This window comes from Sus scrofa, chromosome 3 (assembly GCF_000003025.6).
Source record: "Sus scrofa isolate TJ Tabasco breed Duroc chromosome 3, Sscrofa11.1, whole genome shotgun sequence".
Taxonomy (NCBI): Eukaryota; Metazoa; Chordata; class Mammalia; order Artiodactyla; family Suidae; genus Sus; species Sus scrofa.
In genome coordinates this window covers 107094221-107121218 of record NC_010445.4, presented here as the reverse complement: position 1 = coordinate 107121218, position 26998 = coordinate 107094221, and the positions used below count along the sequence as shown (strand labels likewise).

Below are 26998 nucleotides of genomic sequence, written 5' to 3'. Positions count from 1 at the left end.
GTCACGTTGATAAAGGTATTAATTCAAATCGTTGCTTAGCATTACAATGCTATTCCATTTTTTCATTTGGCATATATTTTCCAAATATGGGGTTGAAAGCATCACTATGTGATACTGAAGAAGGTTTGACTCAAAGGTATTTTATTCAGCTCAGAAAACTGGTGTGTTGTCTGCATATCAGTGAATGGCGTACAACCTTTCTATAGCTAACACACAAAAATGGATAGGTTTTGTCTCAGTTTATCTTTAAAAGCTGGATTAAAATTTGCCTGAAAAGTAGATTTCTATTTCTGGAAGGGGGAATAATGACTAAGAATAGGCTTATCAGTAGGGCAGTAAGCATTTAATTTTCTTTTCCACCTGACCCCATACTGGATATTAAACCAGGTATTTTTCACAATCAGATTAGGAGAGAAACATGAGATCTGTGGTCAATGAAAATAGATAATGAGCCTAGTCAGTCAAGTAGAGATTCAGATCCTTTTAATAAACTTTAACTCCCAGTAATATGTGGGTTTTCCTTGAAACTAAAAGATGTTTTAAATACTGTATTTCCATTGTTTCAGGGTCCATTTGTTGAGAGCTTTTTTTTTTCTTTTTTTAATGTTTTATAGCTGGTTCCAGTAGTGCCATTGGAACTCAGGAGAGTACTGCCCATCTGCTGGTTTCAGATCCAAATCTAATTCATGTTTTAGTGAAATTTCTTTCTGGCACCAGTCCACATGGAACAAATCAACACAGTCCACAGGTAATATGGTTTTTGAAAGCCAGTGCTAGGCCCAGATCATACAGTAAATTTGTTTGTAAAGAAAAATCTCAGTGTATCTAAATAATTTAAATATTCATTGCTAAAGTATTAAATGATGGCTTTATATGTATCAATGTAATAAAATGTTTTGAATTATTTATAATATAGCTATATTGCAATTTAATTATAGTAGGTAGTAAGTTTTTTCTTGGAATTTTACTGGATTTTTATAGAGAGATGCATATTTTTATGTTAATTTTATATAATTTAGGAAACATTCTAAATAAATACCTACCTGAATGTCAGAGAATATTTCAAAAATTTAGGAATGAAAAATTTTTTTAACAGCCACATGACACATGGAAGTTCCTGGGCTAGAGTTTGAATTGGAGCTTCAGCTAAGGCCTATACCACAGCCACGGCAACACTGTATCCTAATTGCATCTGTGACCTGTTCCACACCTTACAGCAACACCAGATCCTTAATCCACTGAGCATGGTCAGAGATCTAACCTGCATCCTCACAGAGATAACATCAGGTCCTTAACCTGCTGAGCCACAACAGGAGCTTCTGAAAAAATTTTTTTAAATAATATATTTAATGACCTCTACTATCAATGTTGATAAGTCACCTAACTTAATCACTTTATAATGTTAAATATTTTATTTAACACAAAACCAAAAGATGAAATGAATGTACCTAAAGGGTATTATGCTAAGTGAAATGAAACAGAAAGACAGATGTGGTATGAGTTCACTTATATGTGGAATCTAAAAAGCAAAACAAATGAAGAAATGTAACAAAACTAAAACAGAGTTACAGATATAAAGAAGAGACTGGTGGTTTCCAGAATAGGAGATGGAGATAGGGGTTGGGGTTTGCAGAAGATGAGAGAAATGGGTGAGGGAAATTAAGAGGTAAAAATTTCCAGGTACAAAATAAATGAGTTACCAGTAGAAAATATACAGTGCGGGGTTTGTAGTTAATAATAATGCAGTATCTTGATGATCATTTTGTAATCTATAGAAATATCAAATCACTGTGTTGTATGCTAGGAATTAACATAGTGTTGTCAGTGATTTATACCTCAAAAACAAACAAACTTATAGAAAAAGAGATTAGATTTGTGGTTGCCAGAGGTGGGGGGTGGGAGAATTGAAGGTAGCCAGAAGGCAAAGACTTCCAGTTATAAGACAAGTGAGTACCAGGATTGTAATGTACAACATGATAAATATAATTAATGGTCTTGTATGTTATTAAGAGAGTAAATCTTGAGACTTCTCATCACAAAGCAAAAAGGTTTTATTTTATTTTATATCTATGTGAGATGATAAATGTTTTCTAAACTTACTGTGGTAATCATTTTAGGATGTATGTAAGTCAAATCATTATGCTATACACTTTAAATGTACACAGTCAGTTATATCTCAGAACTGAAAGGAAAAAAATAAATGTTGCTTTTTGTTAATTCAGAAAAAAGTAAGAGGTATCATAGCTTGTAAAGATTTTAGTATAACTACAGATTTCCTTTATATCAGTTTAAGTTTTTGTTATATTGTGTTAAATATACAATATTTAGTGTAGAAAAATTTTAAATACTATAAAAATATTTTTCATTTATTTCTTTTCACATAAAATACATTCATTGTTCATAGCACCTTTTTAATGGATGTTAGTCAAGATTATCTTTCAAGATTATCTTTTATTTTTTAGCTGTGTGCTTATCTATATGCTAGGTCCATGTACTATTGCAGGTGCTAGGGATATAAATAGTTATTACCCTGTTTGAGTCTCTGCCTCTCTTAGTGCTTAAATTCAGTTGGATACATTTAGTCAGTACTCTCTGAAAAGACTTTTTTTTTTTTTTGTCTTTTCTAGGGCTGCACCCCACAGCATATGGAGGTTCCCAGGCTAGGAATCTAATCAGAGCTGTACCCACTTGCCTACGCCAGAACCACAGCAACCAGGGATCCGAGCTGTGTCTGTGACCTACACCACAGCTCATGGCAACACCGGATCCTCAACCCACTGAGTGAGGCCAGGGATTGAACTCGAAACCTCATGATTCCTAGTCAGATTCATTAACCACTGAACCACGACAGGAACTCCTGAAAAGACGTCTAATTTTGTAGTTCATCATAAAACAAGACAAGGAAAAAATGAGAAAGAAACTACTTGTAGTTAGGTTGGGCCAGTGTTTCGAAGAAGGCAAAAGCATATTATCAAGTGATTATTACACATAAAGATTGCATGAATTTGGAAGGTGAAGATTCCTGAAATCAAATTCCAGTGTCATTATTTTACGAATGAGAAAATATGTGTTATCTGCTTTGCCCACAGTTACATAACTAGTTAGTGGTAGAGCCTAGCTGTCAGAGAACATACTGCTGTGTAATATTTTTTCCACTTTTTTTCTTTTTTTAAGGCAGAGTAAAAGTTACTGCAGATCAAGCTTTCCTCAGATATTTGGCCTTATATAAGAAGTTTGGTTATGAATGTTATGATTTATATGCTCAGTATTTTAAGTTTATCTAACTTTAAAATGGTTTGGAGAATTACATTGCATTTTATTTTTCCAGAACTCCTAGGGTTTTATGATCATACTGAATTAGGATCAAATAAAAGGATATGTAGGAAAACATTCCAAACATTCTTTAGGACACTCAGTGTGGTTTTCAGTATCATTTTTTTCATTGATGAAATAGAAGTTTGGGAAAGCAGTTTTTTTATGAGTTGATAGAGGTTTGTTTTTAACTCTGTAGAGTTTTTTGTTTCTAGGGTTGTTTTTCCCCCATTTACTACTTCAGTATTTGCTCTTCTAATCTATGGAACCCTGATGTTTTGGAGTTCCTGTTGTGGTGCAGCAGAGTTCTCATTCTAACTGTAGTGGCTTGGGTCACTGTGGAGGTACAGGTTTGGTCCTGGTCCAGCACAGTGGGTTAATGTACATGGCATTGCTGTGGCTGAAAGTTAATCCCTAGCACAGGAACTTCCATATGCCGTGAGTGTGGCCATTAAAAAAAAAAAAAAAAAAAAAAGAAGGAGTTCCTATTATGGTGCAGCAGAAATGAATCTGACTAGGAACCATGAGGTTGCAGGTTCAATCCCTGCTCTCACTCAGTGGGTTAAGGATCCAGCATTGCCATGAGCTGTGGTGTAGGTCAGACACAGCTTGGATCTGGCATGGCTGTGGCTGTGGCGTAGGCTGGCAGCTGTAGCTCCTATTAGACCCCTAGCCTGGGAACTTCCATATGCCATGTGTGCGGCCCTAAAAAACAAAAACAAAACAAAACAAAGAAGCATGACCTTTTATGGATCACTTAATTAATCTCTCTGAGTCTTAGTTCTTTTGTTTTGGAATGGGATAATTACTAAGATTGTTTGTGAAAATCAATACAAAGAAGCATGACCTTTTGTGGATCACTTGATCCCTCTGAGTTCTTTTGTTTCGGAATGGGATGATTAGTAAGATTGTTGATGAAAATCAATACGTAAGTTCTTTGTACTCTTGAAAGCATTCTAAAGATATTTCCTTTGTAATTCAGGTTAATCTTTTCCTATATTGAACTAAATAAACCTAATTAAATTGTCATAAACCATAGTGAAAAAATATTGACAATAGAATATGTAATTTTCAATTAAAAAAATCAAGATCTAAAAATTAATTGTTTTCCTGCTATCACTTAAATATTTTTGTTCTGCTATTGAAAATTTACAGCTGTATGGTTCTTAACACTTGATTGTTTCTCTCTCTTTTTTTTGGCCACATTTGTAGCAGGTGGAAGTTCCTGAGGCAGGGATCAAACCCATACTGCAGTTGCGACCTGCTGCGCAGCTGCAGCAACACCAGATCTTTAACCTGCTGCACCAAAAGGGAACATCACTTGATTTTTGAACATTCAGTTCTTTTTAAATGAACAATTCTGGTAAATGGGATCAGTAAGCAGTTTTCAATAGAATTTCATTTTTTTTCAGGTTGGTCCAACAGCTACTCAAGCTATGCAAGAATTTCTTACCCGATTACAAGTGCATCTTTCTTCAACATGTCCTCAGATATTCAGTGAATTTTTACTCAAGCTAATTCATATACTTTCAACAGAAAGGTAAATTTCAGTGTGTACATATATTCCTAATATAGTAACACTAGATAATCCTTCAAATAAATTTTCTCTTATCATTTGTTGGGGATTTATACGGGAACAAATAAGCAAGAGGATAGTGAAGGATTTAAGAAGGAAGAATTGGAGTTCCTGTCATGGCTTAGCGGAAACGAATCTGACTAGTATCCATGAGGACACAGGTTTGATCCGTGGCCTCTCTCTGGGTTAAGGATCCAGCATTGCGGTGAGCTGTGGTGTAGGGCACAGACACAGCTCAGATCTGGCCTTGCTACGGCTATGGCGAAGGCCAGAAGCTACAACTCTGATTCAGTGCCTAGCCTGGGAACTGTGCTGCAGGTATGGCCCTAAAAAACAAACAAACAAAAAAAGATGAAAGGATTTATTTGGTGTGTTTCCTGATGGTCTTCATTTCATTTCTTTATGGCTCTCTCAGATATTAAGATCTTTCTATCGTAAAAGGAATATTGGATTCATAGATTAGTAATTACATACTTCTAGGTGAAATTTACTTGATGCTGTTTAAATTGTTCTACAGTACAGATAGAGATTTAAAGCTACCAGTGAGTTTTATTTGAAACCTATGTTGGATAAAACCTGAAAAAGATAGCTTAAAAACGAAAAATACTAATCTCATGAGAAATGTATTACCAAGGTCAGGCAGTAGGTTAAAAACAATAAACTGTGACCATGATGCTTGAGATGCATGAACGTTTCAATATTATATGTCATATTATTGAATCATTTTCATCTTACTCTAAGACATTTTGTAAAATCCAGTACTACTTTGGAGAGAAACTTTTTTTTTTTTTTTTTGCTTTTTTAGGGCTGAAGTTCCCAGGCTCAGGGTTGAATTGAAGCTATAGCTACTGACCTACGCCACAGCCACAGCAACCTGGGATCCAAGCTACTTCTGTAATCTATACCACAGCTCACGGCAATACTGCATCCTTAACCCACTGAGCGAGGCCGGGGATCGAACTGCATCCTCATGGATACTAGTTGGGTTTGTTAACCACTAAGTCATGAAGGGAACTCTGAGAAAAATTTAATGAAATATAAACAGTATCATCTTATTTAAACTGCATGATGAACAAACTAAATTCTAGTATGTTTGATTATTTAAAAATCTCTGTTAATATCAGGAAGAGGTTAAAGCTGTTACCATTTCTGTTACTTATTTTTTTCTGGAATTGTCCATAAATTAAAATTTTTAAATGTGTATTTAAAAAAATGGTTAAAATCACTTGTAGATGACATTACTCTTTAAAAATTAGTTTTGGAGTTCCCATCGTGGCTCAGTGGAAACAAATCTGACTAGCATCCATGAGGATACAGGTTCAATCCCTGCCCTTGCTCAGTGGGTTAAGAGTATGGCGTTGCCATGAGTTGTGGTGTAGGTTGCACACGCAGCTCGATCCCACATTGCTGCGGCTGTGGTGCAGGCCAGCGCCTACAGCTTGGATTCGACCCCTAGCCTGGGAACCTCCATATGTTGTGAGTATGGCCCTAAAAAGCAAACAAACAAAAGGAATTATTTGATTGATTTTTATTTTTTGAAAATTGAAATTGGGAGGAAATGTTTTCAGGTTGTAAAAAACCAGAGCTCTTTCATTATGAGTGCCTTGTGATATATAAATATTGTAATCTGTAGCTTCAAAATCACTTCCTTGATTTACTTTTCCTTAAGTTTTCTATTTGGAAGGAAAGTCATTTTTTATTTTGTATAATAAAATGGAGGTGAGAACAGTGAGGACTCAGGAAAGAGATGGGAACTGTTTGCTACAAAATGACATAGTGAATACCATGAATTATTTATTGTGTGTCTTTCTTGAATTGTGGTATTTGCTCCTTTCAAACAATTTAAAATGGATTCATTTTTTATCCCTTCTCTTTTTCTACAGGGGTGCATTCCAGACAGGCCAAGGACCTCTTGATGCCCAAGTAAAGCTCTTAGAATTTACTCTGGAGCAGAATTTTGAAGTTGTTTCAGTTAGTACTATTTCTGCTGTGATAGAGTCTGTCACCTTTTTAGTGCACCACTATATCACTTGTTCAGACAAAGTAATGTCTCGAAGCGGATCAGATAGCTCAGTGGGTGCTCGAGCATGCTTTGGGGGACTCTTTGCCAACCTTATTCGTCCAGGTGATGCAAAAGCAGTTTGTGGTGAAATGACAAGAGATCAACTCATGTTTGATTTGTTAAAGCTGGTTAACATTTTAGTACAGCTACCTCTTTCGGGCAATAGGGAATACAGTGCAAGAGTGTCTGTGACCACCAATACGACAGACAGTGTTTCAGATGAAGAAAAAGTTTCAGGAGGCAAAGATGGTAATGGAAGCAGTAGTAGTATTCAAGGATCACCTGCATATGTCGCTGACTTAGTCTTAGCCAACCAACAGATTATGAGCCAGATTTTGTCTGCTCTGGGCCTGTGTAATAGCAGTGCCATGGCGATGATAATTGGTACGTATTGAGAATATTCATCTTATGCTTGTGTCTACTACTGTATCTCTTTTCTTTACCAATGTATTCTTTTTCTTTTTACTTTGTAGTTCAGGGCTATTTTTTGTAAACTTTTTAGCGTGACTGATTTTTATTAGTGAAAGCATTTATAGAGCAGCTTCAATCAGTAAGTGAAATTGAAGTACTGAAATTTTTGAAGCGTGAATTTTTTAAAAATTGGAAAATGCTAACAAGAGCAGTAGTACTTAACTAAATTAAAAAAAAAAATCAGTCCTTTAAGTGCATAATTTGTAGTCACATATCTCTAACATTTTAAAGATGAAAAATTTCACATCCAATTTTGTATTAGGGAATGAGTGCTGTTTACTTATTTATAGTTCAGAAAGTGAAATATAAAATTTTGTTCAAAGGGTAACTGCTTCTATGACACATAGATCAGTGTACAATTTTTATATTGTTTTACCTTTCTACCTATTTGAGAGCTAATAGATTGTGTTAATTTTTAAACTAATTGTACTCTTATAAATAGTGACAAAATATATTCCTGATGTACTTTTGCTTGTTAGTTTTTCTTCCATCATGAAATAGAAACAATCATATCTTCTTTTTGATTAAGAGTTTTGAAGTATAGTTGCATAAAAATACCACATTTTTCTCTCCTTTTCTTGATATGTAAAGTGTCCCTCCTACATGTAGTAGAGCAACTTCTTTTTGTTGTTATTGATAGTAGAGATACCTCCTATAAAAAGATAATGAAAAAATGCTCTGCTGATTGTTATGATAAGTATTTTAATTTCTAGATATGTGTGATATGTATATACACATAGCTGTTATGTACCTGTCCTTCAGTGCTTTGGGAGAAAAATGGATTTTAAGTTTCTCTATTTTAATTTTTATTGGTTTTTAAAGACATACTTTTAAAGAAATGTGTAATATTTTTATTTAAACCAGGAGCAAGTGGATTGCATCTCACCAAACATGAAAACTTTCATGGTGGCTTAGATGCCATATCAGTTGGAGATGGATTATTTACCATACTGACAACCCTTAGTAAAAAAGCTTCTACAGTTCATATGATGTTACAGCCAATTTTAACCTACATGGCCTGTGGATATATGGGCAGACAGGTAAGTTCAACCCAGCATCAGTTTCAATAATTTAAGTAGTTTCTAGCAATGGAAGTAGAGAATTATTTGTAAGACAGAGACAGAATATTATAGTTATATGTTGGAAGATGAACAGAGTCAGCAGGTGAGAACTACAGATTAGAAGTTGGAGAGGAAGTTTCCTTGAAATTGTCAGAGATGACTATAGTGATGTAAGAAGAAAATTTTTGACATTTTTTGGGGGGAGGGGGAGCCGCACTGCGACATATGGAGGCTCCCGGGCTAGGGGTCCAGTCAGAACTGTGGCTGCCAGCCTACACCAGCGCCACAGCAACGAGAGATCCGAGATCCGAGCTGAGTCTGCAACCTACACTGCAGCTCACAGCAACGCCGGATCCTTAACCCACTGAGCGAGGCCAGGGATTGAACCTGCAACCTCATGGTTCCTAATTGGATTCGTTTCCACTGCGCCACGACAGGAACTCCTTGACGTATTTTTAGATTTTAGGTTTTCTTTCTGTTGTTTTAAGAAGTAGTTATCCTTTTCCCTAAAAATAGCATAGTGAATACCAAAATGTTCTTCATAGATGTTACATATGAAAATTTAATGTTAGTATTTTTTTCAAGCATAAGTTACATATTTAGTTTCCTTTGGATTAAAAGGGGTTAGAGTAATTTTAAAGGAAAACAGGTTAGAATATTATTCCTTTTTAATTTTCCTTTTAAAAAAATAAGCTTTTAGGAACTAATATGATTATTTTAACTTCTGGTCCATTTACCATTTTTTTCAAAAGCAGATTTTAAGACAATTTTTAAGGAATCTTCACATAATGTCAGCGTATATTTGTCAGTATGTAATTATTTTCATAAATATACATTGCATGGGGTGTGTGGTGTGTGTGTGTGTGTATATATATATTTCTCCATTGAAAGATACAAAGATATTTGAGAGGGATGCATTTTTAAATGAAAGTACTATCTAATGGAAAGCAAAATCAATGCGTGTTAATTTAAAATGATAGGTTAGAGTTCCCGCTGTGATGCATCAGATTAAGAACCTGGCTTCAGTGGCTCAGGTTGATGCAGAGGCTTGGGGTTGATCCTAGCCCTGTGCAGTGGGTTAAAGGGTCTGGTGTCATCTCAGGCAGGTGTTGCTTAAATTGCTAGCTGTGGCTCAGATGTGGGTATGGCCATAAGAAGAAAGAAAGAAAATGATAATAGGAAAGGACAGACACAAAAAATACTGAGTTCAGAGTGTAGACTATGTACTTCCTTTTTGATTCAGGTAAGATTTGCTTAAGTATTTTGGCAGACATTTTATATTTAGTTACTTAGGCTCAGGTTGCCATTTTATAGTAATTAACTGTAAAAGAATAATAACATTCAGTAAGAAGTTTGGTGGTCCTATTTGGCAGGAATTACCACTTTTTAAGATCACAGTATTTATGTGTTTTTTGTAGGGCTCTCTTGCTACTTGCCAGTTATCTGAACCACTATTGTGGTTCATTTTGAGAGTACTGGATACTAGTGACGCCTTGAAAGCATTCCATGACATGGGTAAGATAAAATCTTCAAAACTGTCACTTAAATGTAATCATTTGGTAGTATATTATGTTATTTTTGTAGTCTGTGAAAGGTCACTCAATGTTAAGTCATCTTTTTTAAGATAAATTTTCATTTAGTATTCTTTGTAAATTTAGGTGGTGTTCAGCTCATTTGCAACAACATGGTTACTAGTACAAGGGCTATTGTAAACACTGCAAGAAGTATGGTATCAACCATTATGAAATTTCTTGACTCTGGTCCAAATAAAGCTGTTGACAGCACCTTGAAAACAAGAATACTAGCTTCTGAGCCTGACAATGCAGAAGGAATCCATAATTTTGCACCTTTGGGTAAGAAAAAAATCATTACATCTTAGGGCTATGAATTTATGTAGTAGTTAATTAGCTTGTATGAAGCAAATATTGTCAAAGTGAGTTGATAAGTAGGTGATTAAAATGATATTATAACACATTGATATTAAAGGTATTGGTTTTCCAAACATTCTATTCATCAGAAGAAAGTTTTTAATTGTTCTTTAGTAGTGAAATTTGTTCTTATTTCTGAGTTTAAATGGAAGCACAATTTATGAAACTAGTAGTTTCTTATGTCAGTTTTCACTGTAAATGTTAATCAGTTTTAAAGGACTTGTTCCTTCTTATTTTGAGTGATATTTTCTGATCATCATTTTTTCCCAGAATACTTAGTTTCTTTTTATTTTTTTCTTTTCATATTTCTAACTCATGAATACTGACAATTTAGAATAAAGGTGATTATTTTCAAATTGAAGCCTATGTTGGACATTGTTATTTATTGAAATCATTGAGAATATTGTGCTAAATTTGTTGCTAGTTTAGTTTTCTTTTGACATGTGAGTATAGAGAAATTAGACAGCAGTTAACAGTGAATTCGTCACCTTGCCAGTTGACTGTGGACTGTCCTTAAACGTTTTGTGAATACTGTGACAAATTGTGCTAAGTGTACTATATATTCATAGTATGAAATATTCATGTTTTTAGCTGATTTTTCTAGTATTACAATTTGAATAGTTTTTGATGCTTTCTTGAGTTTCTTTTGCAAGTTTTAATTTTATTTAAAATATCCTGTGTAGGTACAATCACATCTAGCAGCCCTACTGCCCAGCCAGCTGAGGTGCTCTTGCAGGCCACACCACCCCATAGAAGAGCTCGCTCTGCTGCTTGGTCCTACATCTTTCTGCCAGAGGAGGCTTGGTGCGACCTTACCATTCACCTTCCTGCAGCAGTGCTCCTTAAAGAGATACATATCCAGCCTCACCTTGCATCTCTTGCAAGTGAGTAATATTTTTTGTAAAGATTCATCATAGAAAAAAACTATAACATAGAAACACTTAAAAATAAGAAAAATATTTAGCAAACAGTGATACACTTAGATATGATTTACAGATTGCTTAATTTTGGATAGTTTTTAATAATATTAAACATTACCACTGAATCATTTCCCATGAAATGAATTGCTGTGGCTATTCCCCTGAAACAGAGTGTATGATGAAATGTAAACAGATACATTCTAGTTACTATTTTACCTGTCCTCTTCTTCCAGATTTATTAATCTGTAGTATCAAGTTGAAATGAGTTAGTTTATGCAACTGTAGATAGCAGCCTTAGTTTTTCTAGCCTAGTCCTCAATCCTAGCTTTGTAATGTGAAATTAGCATAGTTCCCCTCCCTACTGTAAGATAAATACATCTCTAAAGAATTTTTATTATAATATTTAAAAATTTTTGATTTTTAATTTTTAACATTTTGAGTGTCATTCATTTGAGGCTTTTTCATTGAATACATTTTGTTGTACCTTTGCAAGGTAAATAATTGAAGATAATTTATAGAAGATGAGTTACACGTTCAGAGGAGCAAGGAACTCCTTCACATGTTCATGAATGAATATAAAGTACTATTTGTCATTCATGATGGTCCCCAAATTCTCTCAATATAAATTTAATAATTTCCAAGAATTATTGAAATTGTCACATTTATCTTCATGATCAATTCTATTATTATTATTATTATTTTTTTTTAATGGCCATACAGGTGGCATGTGGAAGTTCCCAGGCCAGGGATTGAATCCTGGCCACAGCTGTGACCTGCACTGCAGCTGCAGCAACCAGATCTTTTAACTCACTGAGCCAGGCCAGATATCAAACCTGCACCTCTGCAGGGACTCCAGCCACTGCAGTTGGATTTTAACCCACTGAGCCACTGCAGAAACGCCCATTAATTGATTCCTATTGCTATCATAGGTCCCTCAATAATTTAGTGAAGAAATGGTGAAATTTTTTAGACCGTTGGCATATTCAAAATAATAATTTTTCCACTTATTTGCAAGACTGGATTATTATTATATGCTAATATAGTTGTGGAATGTAAACATATTAGACTAAAATAGATATAGTGAGTACAAATTATAGAAGAGGAGTTCCTGTTGTGGCTCAGTGGTTAACTAATCTGACTACGAACGATGAAGTTGCGGGTTTGATCCCTGGCCTTGCTCAGTGGGTTAAGGATCTGGCATTGCCGTGAGCTGTGGTGTAGGTCACAAGTGTGTCTCGGATCCCATGTTGCTGTGGCTCTGACGTAGGCGGCAGCTACAGCTCCGATTTGACCCCTAGCCTGGAAACTTCCATATGCCACAGGTGCGGCCCTAGAAAAGACAACAACAACAAAATTACAGAAGAAAAATAGGTTAATCCACAGTGTTTTATTTTAGTAGGTCAAAGATAACTATTCCACTGTGCAGTATAGGTCAGTGTAAGACTTGAGGGATAATCCAAGATGAGGAAGAAACTGCTTTGATTCGGAAGGAGAAAGTGATTCATGTGAATGATGGCTTTGGAGTATGGCCAGAATTTGCACATAAGAATTGGGACAGGAAGAATGGTATAATGACAAACTGCACGTAATTAAAAAAATCTGTAGGTTAAGTGTTCTCTAATATAAATATGCCTAATAATTTTGGTTTTTATTACTGGATTGGTGCAGAAACTGAACTTATCATGTGTTCCAGTGGAAATTAAAAAAAAAGTCATTTCCTCATTCTCTAGTTGATATTAAAATCCAAGTTCGTACAACCATGTATAAAAGTATGAAAACACTAGAGGCAATTATATTAAAAGTGGTAATTTATCCTGAAAAAAAAATTAAAGTAAAATCCAAGTTCAGAGAGTGTTTTAGCTGACAAATATATTTATTATATGGCTTCCATGTTTGTGAAAAAGAAGTAATTTTCACATGGCAACTACTTCATTGGGCCTCCTTAAATTTTAACAAGAAATGATTTTATTTTTAAGTATTTTGGACGTTTGTTTAAATTTTAAAAGGGGGAAACAAAGATTAGAGGCAAAAGCAATTTCTCAGTATAGCTACATTTAAAATAAAAAAATAAAATAGTAGCAACATGGTAGTAGTGAAATGAATGTGTGACAAAGATTTTTCTTATTACATTCTTCCCAATTGTTTACAGTAGTAAACCATAGCATATTAATCAAATGTCCCATATTTGTTGGTGATAATTCTGAGTAAAGTAGAAATTAATAGCGTGATTGCCTATTTGTTTTTGCTTTTATTTTCTTAGAGAGAATTAAGAACATGTGGATTCCATATCTTCAATTGCTCTCTTTTTTTAGGTGAATGTTAGAAGATTTTAAATACAATTTTTATTATGCTGTGCATTTCATATGATAGCTGCAAAATCAGTTATGGTGAAAGTCAGTGACAGTATGATTTGGTGTATACATATTCTTTTTACAAGTTTATAATGGATTTACACTAAAATATGAACTCTAGTTTACTTTTTCCTTTAGTAATTATTCAATTTTCTCTTGCTGTAGCCTGCCCCTCCTCAGTGTCTGTTGAAGTAAGTGCAGATGGGGTAAATATGCTACCATTATCCACTCCTGTTGTCACAAGTGGTCTCACCTACATAAAAATTCAGCTTGTAAAAGCTGAGGTAGCTTCGGCTGTCTGCCTTAGACTCCATCGTCCACGAGATGCCAGCACATTAGGCCTTTCACAAATTAAATTACTGGGCCTCACCGCTTTTGGTACCACTTCTTCAGCAACAGTTAATAATCCCTTTCTTCCATCTGAAGATCAGGTATCCAAAACAAGGTATGTGGTTCTTCGTTCTTAAGAGAAACCTTTCTGTGCTTCTTGTGCAGTTATCTATTCTGTGGTTTCTTTCTTTTTTAGAGTTTAGAAATTCTTTGATCCGTAGATATCTGTATAATATAATTTTATTAAGTAATAATTATGTAGAAGCAGAACCCTGAGGCTGGTTAAAATTAAAATGTGTGTGTGTGTGTGTGTTTTGTCTTTTCTAGGGCTACATCCACGGCATACGGAGATTCCCAGGCTAGGGATCTAATCGGAGCTGTAGCTGCTGTGCTGCGCCAGAGCCACAGCAATGTGGGATCCAAGCCTCGTCTGTGACCTACACCACAGCTCACGGCAACGCTGGATCCTTAACCCACTGAACCCACTGAGCGAGGCCAGGGATTGAACCCGCAACCTCATGGCTCCTAGTCGGATTTGTTAACCACTGAGCCACCACGGGAACTCCAGAATTAAGATTTATGTGTGTTTAATCCTTGAGATGATCCTCCATGTGGTATAGGTTGGTGTGGATTTTAGTTTTTTGGATTGTAGTGTTGTACAGCATTTCCAAATGCCCATCCCCAAGAGTACATCTGAACCTGACTGTATAGACAGGCGCCTGGTCTTATATGGTAATGCCTAAATTGCCAGTCAGCAGAGGGTTAGATTTGAACCATACAAACTAACCAATGAAAGAAGGACCTGAATATATCCTTTAATTTGCATTCTTCTGATAAAATAATTTCTTGATAGTTGAAAATTGTATAGACTAGTTTTATTGTGAGTTTTTCTTTTTCTTTTTTTTTTTTTTTTGTCTTTTTGCTATTTCTTTGGGCCGCTCCCGCGGCATATGGAGGTTCCCAGGCTAGGGGTCTAATCGGAGCTGTAGCCACTGGCCTACGCCAGAGCCACAGCAACGCAGGATCTGAGCCGCGTCTGCAACCTACACCACAGCTCACGGCAACGCCGGATCGTTAACCCACTGAGCAAGGGCAGGGACCGAACCCGCAACCTCATGGTTCCTAGTCGGATTCGTTAACCACTGCACCACGACGGGAACTCCGTGAGTTTTTCTTGATAAGAAAATTTTAAGTTTCTTTTTTATTCTGAAGCTGCCAAGATTTTACAGTTTTGCAACTCTATTACAGTATTCTAAAAACATTTTTTTAAACACAGATTGGTGCTACTCATGAAATACAACATACTGATCTTTGAGAAATTTTGTTTTACCCCTGAAGTAATTTGAGCTACTTGATTCGTCATATAGGCCATTTTGTGTTGTGTATTTCAGTATTGGATGGTTACGGTTATTGCATCATTGCCTTACTCACATAAGTGATCTGGAAGGAATGATGGCAAGTGCAGCTGCACCTACTGCTAATCTGCTACAGACTTGTGCCGCCTTATTGATGTCTCCGTACTGTGGAATGCATTCGCCCAACATTGAGGTTGTGCTTGTAAAGATAGGACTACAGTCTACTAGAATTGGCCTGAAGCTTATAGACATTCTTCTGAGAAATTGTGCAGCATCGGGAAGTGACCCTACAGGTGCCAATTAATTTCGATAATTTAATTTTTACGTATCTGCAAAGTATTGATGGTTGAACTATGTCGTGTCTGTGATTAATTCTGTTTTTGAAATTCCATGGTGGCTTCATTATTTTTGGAGTGAGTTTGTTGTTGAAATTTTCAGAAGTTATTTTTAATGAATAATTTAAGATTAAATTGAGCAGATCTTCTCATCCCATTTGCTTATTTAGCAAAATTTTCCTTTTGATTTTCTGTTGCAAGATTTGAATAGCCCTTTACTTTTTGGAAGACTGAATGGACTCTCTTCTGACTCTACAATAGATATTCTTTATCAGCTTGGAACCACTCAGGATCCTGGAACAAAAGACAGGTATATGATATCTCATTTTTCATATGAGGACACACATACAGTCACATGTAGTGAATGTTACCTGTAATGCTTTCTTTTTAGATCTTTTCATAAAAATTAAGCTAAGACTGTTGATTATATTGTATGCTTCACGTAATGTAACTTCTAGAGATTTTTGTGAACATTAAACAAATTGTCATATACTTGGACATATTAGAATTTGGGCTCAAATAGAATTCTTAGTATTGCTTTTGAGGAATGGATAGAAATAGAAGAATACTGTGTAATATTAGTTTCTTGGACTATTTTTAATAATAGTAGTTATGTTTATTTTGATTACTTCTTATTATTTATATTATTCTTTGGCAACTTTTCATTAGATTCTCTTTTCTTCCTACTGCTTCCTACAAAAAAGTGAAACACTCTCCTAGCAAGTAAATAATATCTGAATGTTTCACCTAAATGTTTAATGATCTTTCAGTACAGGTCATTTTAGATGAATTTTACTAATGTAGTTCTTCCTTAATGTCTTCTACTTCCAAATTGATAAAGACTCCACGTATTTTTATAATGTTTTTCTTGATAAATTTTTGAGTGATGCTCTGGCATTCTCTGGTTTTGTGTATATCATCTATATCAGGAGACTATATTGATTGTGTGATTCTATAAGTAACATAAATAATCTTTATGCTGGAGATTGTTTCCTGAGTTAATATCCTTTAAGTATATTGTATTTTACATCCAATTAATATCTTTTAATACTTAGATTAATTTGTAATTAAAATGATATCATTTGATTTAAATGTCTTGCCTAACAAATTTTTAACAGATTATTAATATTTGGTGATCAGGTACTCATTTTGTAGCTATTTACTGAGTAGTTGCTATATGCCTGGCATTGTACTGGTTTCTGGAGAGATCTAGTTAATTCAGTTGAGCTTGTACCCTCAGGGTTGTGGAGACACAGAGCATCATTGCTCACAAGCAAAGAATTATGTAGGTCAGACTCCTGAAGTTATGAATTAGAGTAACAGGCAGTGAAGGCATCTCAGAAAAATTGTTATTTAGTACTGATAATATAATAGCTTCCATTTATTTTGGGCTCACTGCTTTCTTGTTCCCTGAATTAAAATACTTAAAAGGAGGGCATTCCCTTTGTGGCTTAGCAGTAACAAACCTAACTAGTATTCATGAGGACACGGGTTCGATCCTTGGCCTTAATTAGTGGGTTAAGGACCTAGCATTGCCATGCTGTGTGTAGGTTGCAGAAGGAGCTTGGATCCCACATTGCTGTGGCTGTGGTGTAGGTCAGTGGCTACAGCTCTGATTCAACCCCTAGCCTGGGAACTTCCATATACAGCAGATGTAGCCCTAAAAGACCAAAAAAAAAAAAAAAAAAAAAAAAAAAAAAAATTAAAGGAAATATTTAACAAATTAGTTTCCCCAGGATAATGTCAAAATATTAAACAGGCTTACTTCCTTTCCATGAAGTTTTTTGTTTTATATAAAGTATATGAGAAACTATATTATATTTAAAAGTAGGTTGATTTTTTTTTTTTTTTTTTTTTGCTGCGGCCCATGGAAGTTCCCAGGCTAGGGGTCAAATTGGAGCTGCAGCTCCCAGCCACAGCCACAGCCATAGCCATGTGGGATCCAAGTCACATCTGTGACCTACACCACAGCTGATAGCAATGCCGTATCTTTAACCCATTGAGCAAGGGCAGTGATCGAACCCGCATCCTCATGGATACTCATCCTGTTCGTAACCAGCTGAGCCATATGGGAATTATGGTGAGAGTATTTTTTGACAAAGTAAATAAGAATCTGTGCCATATTAGAACCATAATGGTTAGAGGATTAAAAAATGTATTAAAATTATGTGCTAAATACTTTTCTAGAATAGTTTCTTGAAATATCTTATGATTATTTAATTTTTAAATGTTTTATCATAAGAAAATTGCAGTTAAGATTTTTTTTCTCTGTATAATGCAAATGTAAATATTTTAAAACGTTTCAGAACTGATGTTAATGACAAGATGGTTGGCTGCTCTGTAGAAAATTTTACTCTTCCCAGATTGCCTCATCTCCTTTCCCTTTCTAAGACTTGTCTTTATTTCCTGTTATATGAAAATGAAGAATTTTAGTCCAACGAGGTAGAGAGAGGATTGAGTATTTATATATCTTCTAATTCCTATGTCTCTTATCCTGAAGCAAAGAATCTTGAACTCTAAACTAGACATTTAAAAACAAAATAAAGATAGAGAGTTCCCATCGTGGCTCAGGGGTTAACAAATACGACTAGGAACCACGAGGTTGCGGGTTCGATCCCTGGCCTTGCTCAGTGGGTTAAGGATCTGGCGTTGCTGTGAGCTGGGGTGTAGGTTGCAGACAGGGCTCGGATCCCGTGTTGCTGTGGCTCTGGTGTAGGCCAATAGCTACAGCTCCGATTCAACCCCTAGCCTGGGAACCTCCACGTGCCGTGGGAGTGGCCCAAGAAATGGCAAAAAGACAAAAAAAAAAATTTTTTTAATAAAGATAAATACAGTGTTTTAAGTGTGAAATAAAGGGATAGAGAGTGTGAAATAGATCTTATACACTCCCTATCCCTCTTTAAAAATAAAAACTCCAGGAGTTCCTATTCTGGCTCAGAAGTAATGAACCTGCCTAGGATCCATGAGGAATTGGATTTGATCCCTGGCCTCACTCAGTAGGTTAAAGGATCTGGCGTTGCCATGAGCCGTGGTGTAGTTCACAGACATGGCTGGGATCCCGAATTGCTTTGGCTGTGGTGTAGGCCAGCAGCTACAGCTCCAATTCGACCCATAGCCTGGAAACTTCCATATGCCACAGGTGTGGCCATAAAATGAAATGAGATGAAATATAAAAATACAATCTCCAAAGCATTATTGCTTTAAAAGTGTTTTAGTCTCATTTTGTGATCCTCAGCTCTAGGGAACTGAGTAGGATAGCGCTCGAAAAGTACACTTATTGGGGCTATTCTGTTGTCAGAATGAGGAAGAGTGGCTGGCTGCTACTAGTATTTAATACTTGGAGGCCAGAGTTGTGAATCATGCTTTATTGCATGAGATGCTGCATAAGGAAAATTGGCCCTGGATCACTGCTTTATGTTACGTGGATGTGTTATGAGTGAAAATTCAGAGGAGAAAATGAGTTTGTTAAGCTGTGTTTCTTCATGTATTTTGTCATAAGTGAGTTAAGAATTTACCAGCGTTTATTTGCTGAATTACACTAAAGTTATCTCAGACATTTTCTTCTTCATTTTTCTTTTCTCTCTTACACAGGGCATATGGGGGTTCCCAGGCTAGGGTTCAAATCGGAGCTGTAGCTGCTGGCCTACGCCACAGCCATAGCAGCCTGCACCGCAGCTCATGGCAGTATTGGATTCTTAACCCACTTAGCAAGGCCAGGGATTGAACCTGCCGTCCTCATGGGTACTAGTCAGATTTGTTTCCACTCAGCCACGATAGGAATTCCTCAAACATTTTCATTTCTTGAGATTGGAAAATTAGAATTACTATGTCCTTATTAATTGTATAATTCCTTTTTTTTCCTATTTTAGATTAAAATTATTGAGAACAGTCTCCTTATTACATTTCTTACATGTAGTAGTGGTATTTATCCATATTAAATATTCACTGTGGTATAGTTGGTTATTTGAATTTATTTTTTTCTTTTAAGAATTCAGGCCTTGTTAAAATGGGTCAGTGATTCTGCAAGAGTGGCTGCTATGAGAAGAAGTGGCAGAATGAGCTACATGTGCCCTAATTCTTCAGCAATAGAGTATGGTCTTTTGATGCCATCTCCTTCTCATTTGCACTGTGTAGCAGCAATTCTGTGGCATAGTTATGAATTGCTTGTAGAGTATGATTTACCAGCACTGCTAGACCGAGAGCTCTTTGAGTAAGTATAATTTGTGAAATCCTTTTTTCCCAAGACCTAGATCATTTCACATTTTCACTTAATGAAACAGCATTTTACATGCTGTTTGTATAAAAATAATACTTCAAAAATAGTTAAGTATATATACACAAATTTATCTCTTTCTCTCTCTCTCTCTTTTTTTTTTTTTTTTTTTTTTTTTTGGTCTTTTTAGGGCTGTACCCATGGCATGTGGAAGTTCCCAGGCTGGGGGTTGAATTGGATCTGTGGCTGTGGCTGGGAGCTGCAGCTCCATTCGACCCCTAGCCTGGCAACTTCCATATGACACCATTGCAGCCCTAAACAGACAAAGAAAAAAGATTAGCGCATTGCTACTTTTGCCATGTAAAATTGGAATGTTTAATGTGTGCTCCTTTAGTTCATAGTGTACTTGTTTGTTTGTTTTTGTTTGTTTTTTGTCTTTTCTAGGACTGTACCCGCGGCATATGGAGGTTTCCAGGCTAGAGGTCTAATCGGAGCTGTAGCCGCCAGCCTAGGCCACAGCCACAGCAACTTGGGATCTGAGCTGTGTCTGCGACCTACACCACAGTTCACAGCAACGCCAGATCCTTAACCCACCGAGCAAGGCCAGGGATCGAACCCGCAACCTCATGGTTCATAGTCGGATTCGTTAACCCCTGAGCCACGACGGGAACTCCTCATAGTGTATTTTTATCTGCTAAATTACCCAACAGGTTCTTTTATCTTTAACATGCAACTTTAGAGGAAAACTATAGCTAGAAATTTTGAAAGATTAGACAGTTCTTATCACTGATTTTTTTTTACAGCTTTATGATTTTTTTTGACAGTTTCTTTAGAAATATAGCTAGATTTGAAAGATTCTTATCACTGATTTTTTTTTCTAGACAAAAATGATTGTTCTTTTGACAGTTTCTACTTAAACCACAATTTTCACTGTACTCAGTTAATGCTTTGAGTTGACTGCCTAAGTCTGTAGCAAAATGTAATATTTATTTCTGAAGAGTTCCATGACTCAAGCTGGCCTTTGTCCTCTAGTTTTTCATTTTCATTTTGGTCCCACCAGTTGGCATAATCCATGACTTAGTGGAACTCACTAATGGTTTTCAATTTGAAGATGTGAATTTGAGCCATTAACATGTCAAATGCCATCTAAACATTTATTTGATACAATTTTTCATTGTTTCTTTATGTCATTTTTTTTGCTGTCACACAGGGTAGTAGAATCATTTTCATATAGTTCTCTTTGTTTTCTGTACTCATTTTAAAAGTCTGGGAGTTCCCTTTGTGGCTCAGTGGTTAACGAACCTGACTAGGATCCGTGAGGATGTGGGTTTGATCTCTGGCCTTGTTCAGTGGGTTAAGGAGCTGTGATGTAGGTCGCAGATGTGACTTGGATCCTGTGTTGCTGTGGTTGTGGCTTGGGCCGGCTGCTGTAGCTCAGTTTGATCCCTAGCCGAGAACTTCCATATGCCATGGGTGCAGCCCTAAAAAAATAAAATAAAATAGAATAAAAGTCTAATCTAACTTGCAGTCTGCCTAAGTACTCAATGATGTATGTCACAAGCAGTCTTCATGAAATACTATAGTGTCGTAATATTTAATGTCAAACTATATAATTTTTGTCTGAGTGATTTCTGGTAGAAATAGTTGATGTCTTTCTAAAAATATGTATATATGGTTAACTTATCTTTTATTCTCCTAGGTTACTTTTTAATTGGTCCATGTCTCTTCCCTGCAATATGGTTTTGAAGAAAGCTGTCGACAGTTTGCTTTGCTCAATGTGTCACATACATCCAAGTTATTTTTCTTTGCTCATGGGCTGGATGGGAATTACTCCTCCTCCAATGCAGTGTCACCACAGACTGTCCATGACAGATGATAGCAAAAAGCAAGATCTCAGTTCGTCTTTAACAGATGACTCTAAAAATGCACAAGCACCTCTTGCACTAACTGAATCACATTTGGCAACACTTGCTTCCTCTTCTCAATCTCCAGAAGCTATCAAACAATTATTGGACTCAGGTTTGCCATCTCTTCTGGTAAGGAGTCTGGCTAGTTTCTGTTTTAGCCACGTTTCATACTCAGAAAGCATTGCTCACTCAATAGATATTTCCCAGGACAAACTCAGGCGACATCATGTTTCACAACAATGTACTAAGATGCCTATCACAGCAGACCTGGTTGCTCCTATTCTTAGGTTTTTGACGGAAGTTGGTAATAGCCATATTATGAAAGACTGGCTCGGTGGGTCTGAAGTCAATCCACTATGGACAGCACTTCTGTTTTTATTGTGTCACTCTGGGTCCACTTCTGGAGGACATAATTTAGGTGCACAACAGACCAGTGCAAGATCAGCTTCTCTTTCCTCAGCTGCTTCATCAGGATTGACTACTCAACAGAGAACGGCAATTGAGAATGCAACTGTTGCGTTTTTTCTGCAGTGTATTTCATGTCACCCTAATAATCAAAAACTGATGGCCCAGGTAAGAATAGGGAAGCTGGCTTATGTTCTAGGTGTGTTGTTATTTTAATATACTGTCACAGCACTCTTGAAATTAGTTAAGATAGGGGCATGTATTAAGGCCATGTGATGGTGAAGTTTGGGGTTGGGTGCCTTTAAATATCCAAATTTAAATCATAATTAAAATTACATACTGATCCTCAGCTGTCACATAAATCAGGTATGATTTTCAATGAACAATGGGCAAACTCATGGGGATTCTAGTCAGTCATGCATTCATCTTTTGTTGGAACTAAGTCTCCCCCAGATAAAAAGAACTACGTTTCAGCTACTGCAGCTTGACCACTTGAAGATGGTCATTGAATATCTCATCTGCATTGAGGCATTGCATTTTTGTGGTAACTGGGGTCTGCAGCTGTTGATTTGCTTCTAAGGAAGCAGACATTAGAATAGGTTTCAGACAGGAAATAATCACATTAAAAATATGGGAGTTCCCGTCGTGGCGCAGTGGTTAACGAATCCGACTAGGAACCATGAGGTTGCGGGTTCGATCCCTGCCCTTGCTCAGTGGGTCAAGGTTCCGGCGTTGCCGTGAGCTGTGGTGTAGGTTGCAGACGCGGCTCAGATCCTGCGTTGCTGTGGCTCTGGCGTAGGCTGGCAGCTATAGCTCCGATTCGACCTCTAGCCCGGGAACCTCCATATGCCGCAGGAGCGGCCCAAGAAATGGCAAAAAGACAAAAAAAAAAAAAAAAAAGAAAGATGGTTTTTTTTTTTTGTTTTCAGTCCATAGGGCCAGAAATCCTGAAAGCTGGAATTATTTCAAGAATAATTTTAGTTGCTTTTAGCTAGATTTTGCTCCTTTCTAGCTTTTGTGATCTTAGACAAGTTGTGTAAACTATAAAATAGGGATAGTAACAGATGCCTCTCAAAAGATTTTTTTTTTGAGAGGACTAAATATTATAATATATGTGAAGTACATAGTATAGAACCTGAGACAAGGTAGACACCAATAAATAGGAACCAGCTTCTTTTTTTTAAAACTCCCTTATTTTGATACTGCTTATTCTAGTTAAAATTTATTAATATCTAGGAAGATAGCTATCATAATTTTCAAAATTAACTTTAAGAAGTATTTTATTGCCTAAAGTAATTAATTATATCTGATAATATGCCTACTTTGAAAGAAATGCTTACTAACAATTTTAACCAAGTCCTCACATATGGATATCTGAAAATTTGGTTTGTGTCTGTGGGTAGTATGAAACTTGGTGTCTCATTGTTTTCTGACCTAATTGTCATCTATTAGCATATTGTTAAGGGTTTGTTTTATATATTTATTACCTTTTTTCAAAATTTTTATTGTAACCACATTGATATGTCTTTTTTTTTTTCAAAGCTGCACCCATGTCATATGGAAGTTCCTAGGCTAGGGATCGAATCAGAGCTGTAGCTGCCAGCCTACACCACAGCCACAGCAATGCAGCATCCAAGCCATGTCTGCAGACTACACCACAACTCACAGCAATGCCAGATCCTTAACCTACTCAGCAAGGCCAGTGATTGATCCTGCATCCTCATGGATCCTAATTGAAATCGTTACCACTGAGCCACATTGGGAACTCTGAACACAATAATATTGAATGAAGTTAAAAGTAAGTTGGTTATGCTGAGCATTTATTATGTGAAAACCCTGTAGTAGTAACTTTTCTTATCTGCAGAAATTTTGCTTGTACTTCTAAATCTACTTCTGTATTTATATATTTTAAGATGAAATGATATACTCTTTAATTTGATGAATTCAAATATACTTATTAATCCACATGTTAAATTTGCTCTTTTTTCTTTCAAGTGTAAAGCTGCAAATAAATTTTTCATTTAACTCTTCAAATCTCTACCTTGCCAGGTTCTCTGTGAACTCTTTCAGACATCTCCTCAAAGAGGAAGCCTCCAACATCGGGGAACATTTCAGGGTTTGTACGTAGATTATTTTTGCAGTTGATGCTGGAGGATGAGAAAGTGACAATGTTTCTTCAGTCTCCCTGCCCAGTGAGTATTTAGCAGTTAGATCAAATCTTAATGATGTGGAATTCCTATTGTGGCTTAGAGGATCAATAACCCGACATTAGTATCCATGAAGGTGTGGATTCAATCCCTGGCCTCACTCATTGAGTTAAGTATCCGGTGTTGCTGTGAGCTGTGGTATAGGTTGCAGATGTGGCTTGAATCCTGCATTGCTGTGGCTCTGGTGTAGACCGGCAGCTACAGCTCCTTTTCGACCCCTAGCCTGGAGCTTCCATATGCCGCAGGTGTGGTCTTTCAAAAGACAAAAAAAAAAAAAACCACCAACAAAAAAAAACTTAATGATGAGCTGTATGTAAAGATATTTTATCTTTTCATATCTTGGTTTACAGTTGTCTCTGTTCTACTTTCTAATGCAGCAAAATAAAACTAGCACAGTCTTTACACTCAGTGACAAGACTAAAAACTCTTGGCTAACTTCGACTAGATTATCTTAATTATACCTTGCTGTGAATAGTAAAATTTGATTTGTAGGGGAAATTAGTGTTAATGCAAATGTTGACCAACAAATCACATGGTAAATGTGCCACAGGTGAAGAAATATATAATATAAACTCTTTATTTTCTGTATGTATTGTTGAATTTTTATTCCTTTATGTTTTTGAATTGTTACATAATGATTTACATTTCAAAAAATTGTTTCCTGCTTTCTTTTAAATTAATTTTCAGCTATACAAGGGTAGAATTAATGCTACTAGCCATGTCATTCAGCATCCAATGTATGGAGCAGGCCACAAGTTCCGTACACTTCATTTGCCAGTCTCAACGACATTATCAGAAGTTCTTGACAGAGTGTCAGGCAAGTCAGACTTCAATATTCATTTTTCTTTCACTTTATGTTATACATATATGAAATTGTATTATTTTTTTAACTTTATTTTATTGTTCACTCAGCAACCATCTAATAATTAGGAAAGGCCAATGGAGTTCCCGTTGTGGCGCAGTGGTTAACGAATCCGACTAGGAACCATGGGGTTGCGGGTTTGATCCCTGGCCTTGCTCAGTGGGTTAAGGATCCCGTAGGCTGCAGATGCAGCTCAGATCTCGTGTTGCTGTGGCTCTGGCATAGGCCAGCGGCTACAGCTCCGATTCGACCTCTAGCCTGGGATTCTCCATATGCCGCGGGAGTGGCCCAAGAAATGGCAAAAAGACAAAAAAGAAAAAGAAAAAATTGGAAAGGCCAAGATAGCTTCATATTTCGAAGCATGAATAGGATGCCGATGAAGGGGACAAAATGTATAGTATGTTCCAGCACCTGAACTTCTTTCCTTGTGATATGGTTATATGTCGTAAGGACAGAATGGTGGTTAGAAATACAGACAAGCTATGGGAAGCTATTAACTGTTAATGGAATTTTCTCATCACAAGTGATCTATCTGTTTTATAGTAGTTGAATTACAGTAATATTAGATTGGAGGACACAGTTCTAAGGAATAAACATTTACTATAGCTAGGGGAGAAATGAGTCATCAGGACATAGATTTGACTGGTGACCTTATTGTTTATAACAGTGGAGAAAGTAGAAAGAACATTTCCCCTAGATTTCTTGACTGTATTTCAAAAGTTCTCAGATGATGCCTTTAAACAGGATATAAATTATTAAAGTAAAAACATTTTTTGAGGTTGAATGCAAATTAACTGTGGATAGTTTGAGTTTATTGCCTCTCAGAAATCTTAATCAGCGATGATTTACATTGAGCATCTGCTATTTCCTCTAGGGATGTAAAAGTGATCAGGACACATATTCTGCCACTCAGAGTATTTATGTTGTCAAATTAAAAAAAAAACTGAGGAGTTCCTGTCATGGCTCAGTGGTTAGTGAATCCACTAGGAACCATGAGGTTGTGAGTTTTTTGATCCCTGGCCTCACTCAGTGGGTTAAGATCCAGCGTTGCCATGAGCTGTGGTGTAGATAGATCACAGATGAAGCTTGGATCCTGTGTTGCTGTGGCTCTGTTGTAGGCTGGCAGCTACAGCTCCAATTGGACCCCTAGTGTGGGAACCTCCATATGCCGCGGGTGCGGCCCTAGAAAAGACAAAAAGAAAAAAAAAACTGCAACTTTATGTGTATTTGTTCTATAATGCGCCCCATAGGGCCTAATTTCCAAAGTACACGGACAGCTCATGCAGTTCAGTAACAACAACAAAAGCCACAATCTAATCAGAAAATGGACAGAAGACCTAAATAGATATTCTCCACAGAAAACATGTAGATGGTCAGTAGGTACATGAGTGGTTGCTCAATATCTTAATTATTAGAGGAATACAAATCGGAACTACGATGAGGTACTACCTCTCACTGGTCAGAATGGCCATCATTAAAAAGTCTAAAAATAATAAATGCTGGAAAGGGTGTAGAGAAAAGGGAACCCTCTTAAACTGTTGCTAGAATATAAATTGGCACAGCCACTATGGAAAACAGTTTGGAGTTTCCTCACAAAAAACTAAAAATAGAGTTGCCAAATGATTTAGCAATCTCCCACACAAAACTGTAATTCAGAAAGATATATGTACCCTTTTGTTCATAGCACAGTATTTACAGTAGCC

The 26998-nt window shown here is 36.4% G+C and overlaps 1 protein-coding gene across 1 annotated transcript in view; it reads left to right on the top strand.

Moving 5' to 3' along the window:
• BIRC6 (baculoviral IAP repeat containing 6) overlaps positions 1 to 26998 on the top strand; it is a 256404-nt gene that overhangs the window by 148152 nt on the left and 81254 nt on the right. Inside the window, 15 exon segments of the mRNA XM_021087656.1 lie at positions 615 to 748; positions 4725 to 4852; positions 6772 to 7334; positions 8286 to 8461; positions 9901 to 9997; positions 10141 to 10335; positions 11094 to 11294; positions 13847 to 14126; positions 15403 to 15659; positions 15903 to 16011; positions 19690 to 19911; positions 21614 to 22394; positions 24276 to 24315; positions 24318 to 24418; positions 25121 to 25250. Coding sequence (XP_020943315.1) covers positions 615 to 748; positions 4725 to 4852; positions 6772 to 7334; positions 8286 to 8461; positions 9901 to 9997; positions 10141 to 10335; positions 11094 to 11294; positions 13847 to 14126; positions 15403 to 15659; positions 15903 to 16011; positions 19690 to 19911; positions 21614 to 22394; positions 24276 to 24315; positions 24318 to 24418; positions 25121 to 25250 — 3414 coding nt within the window.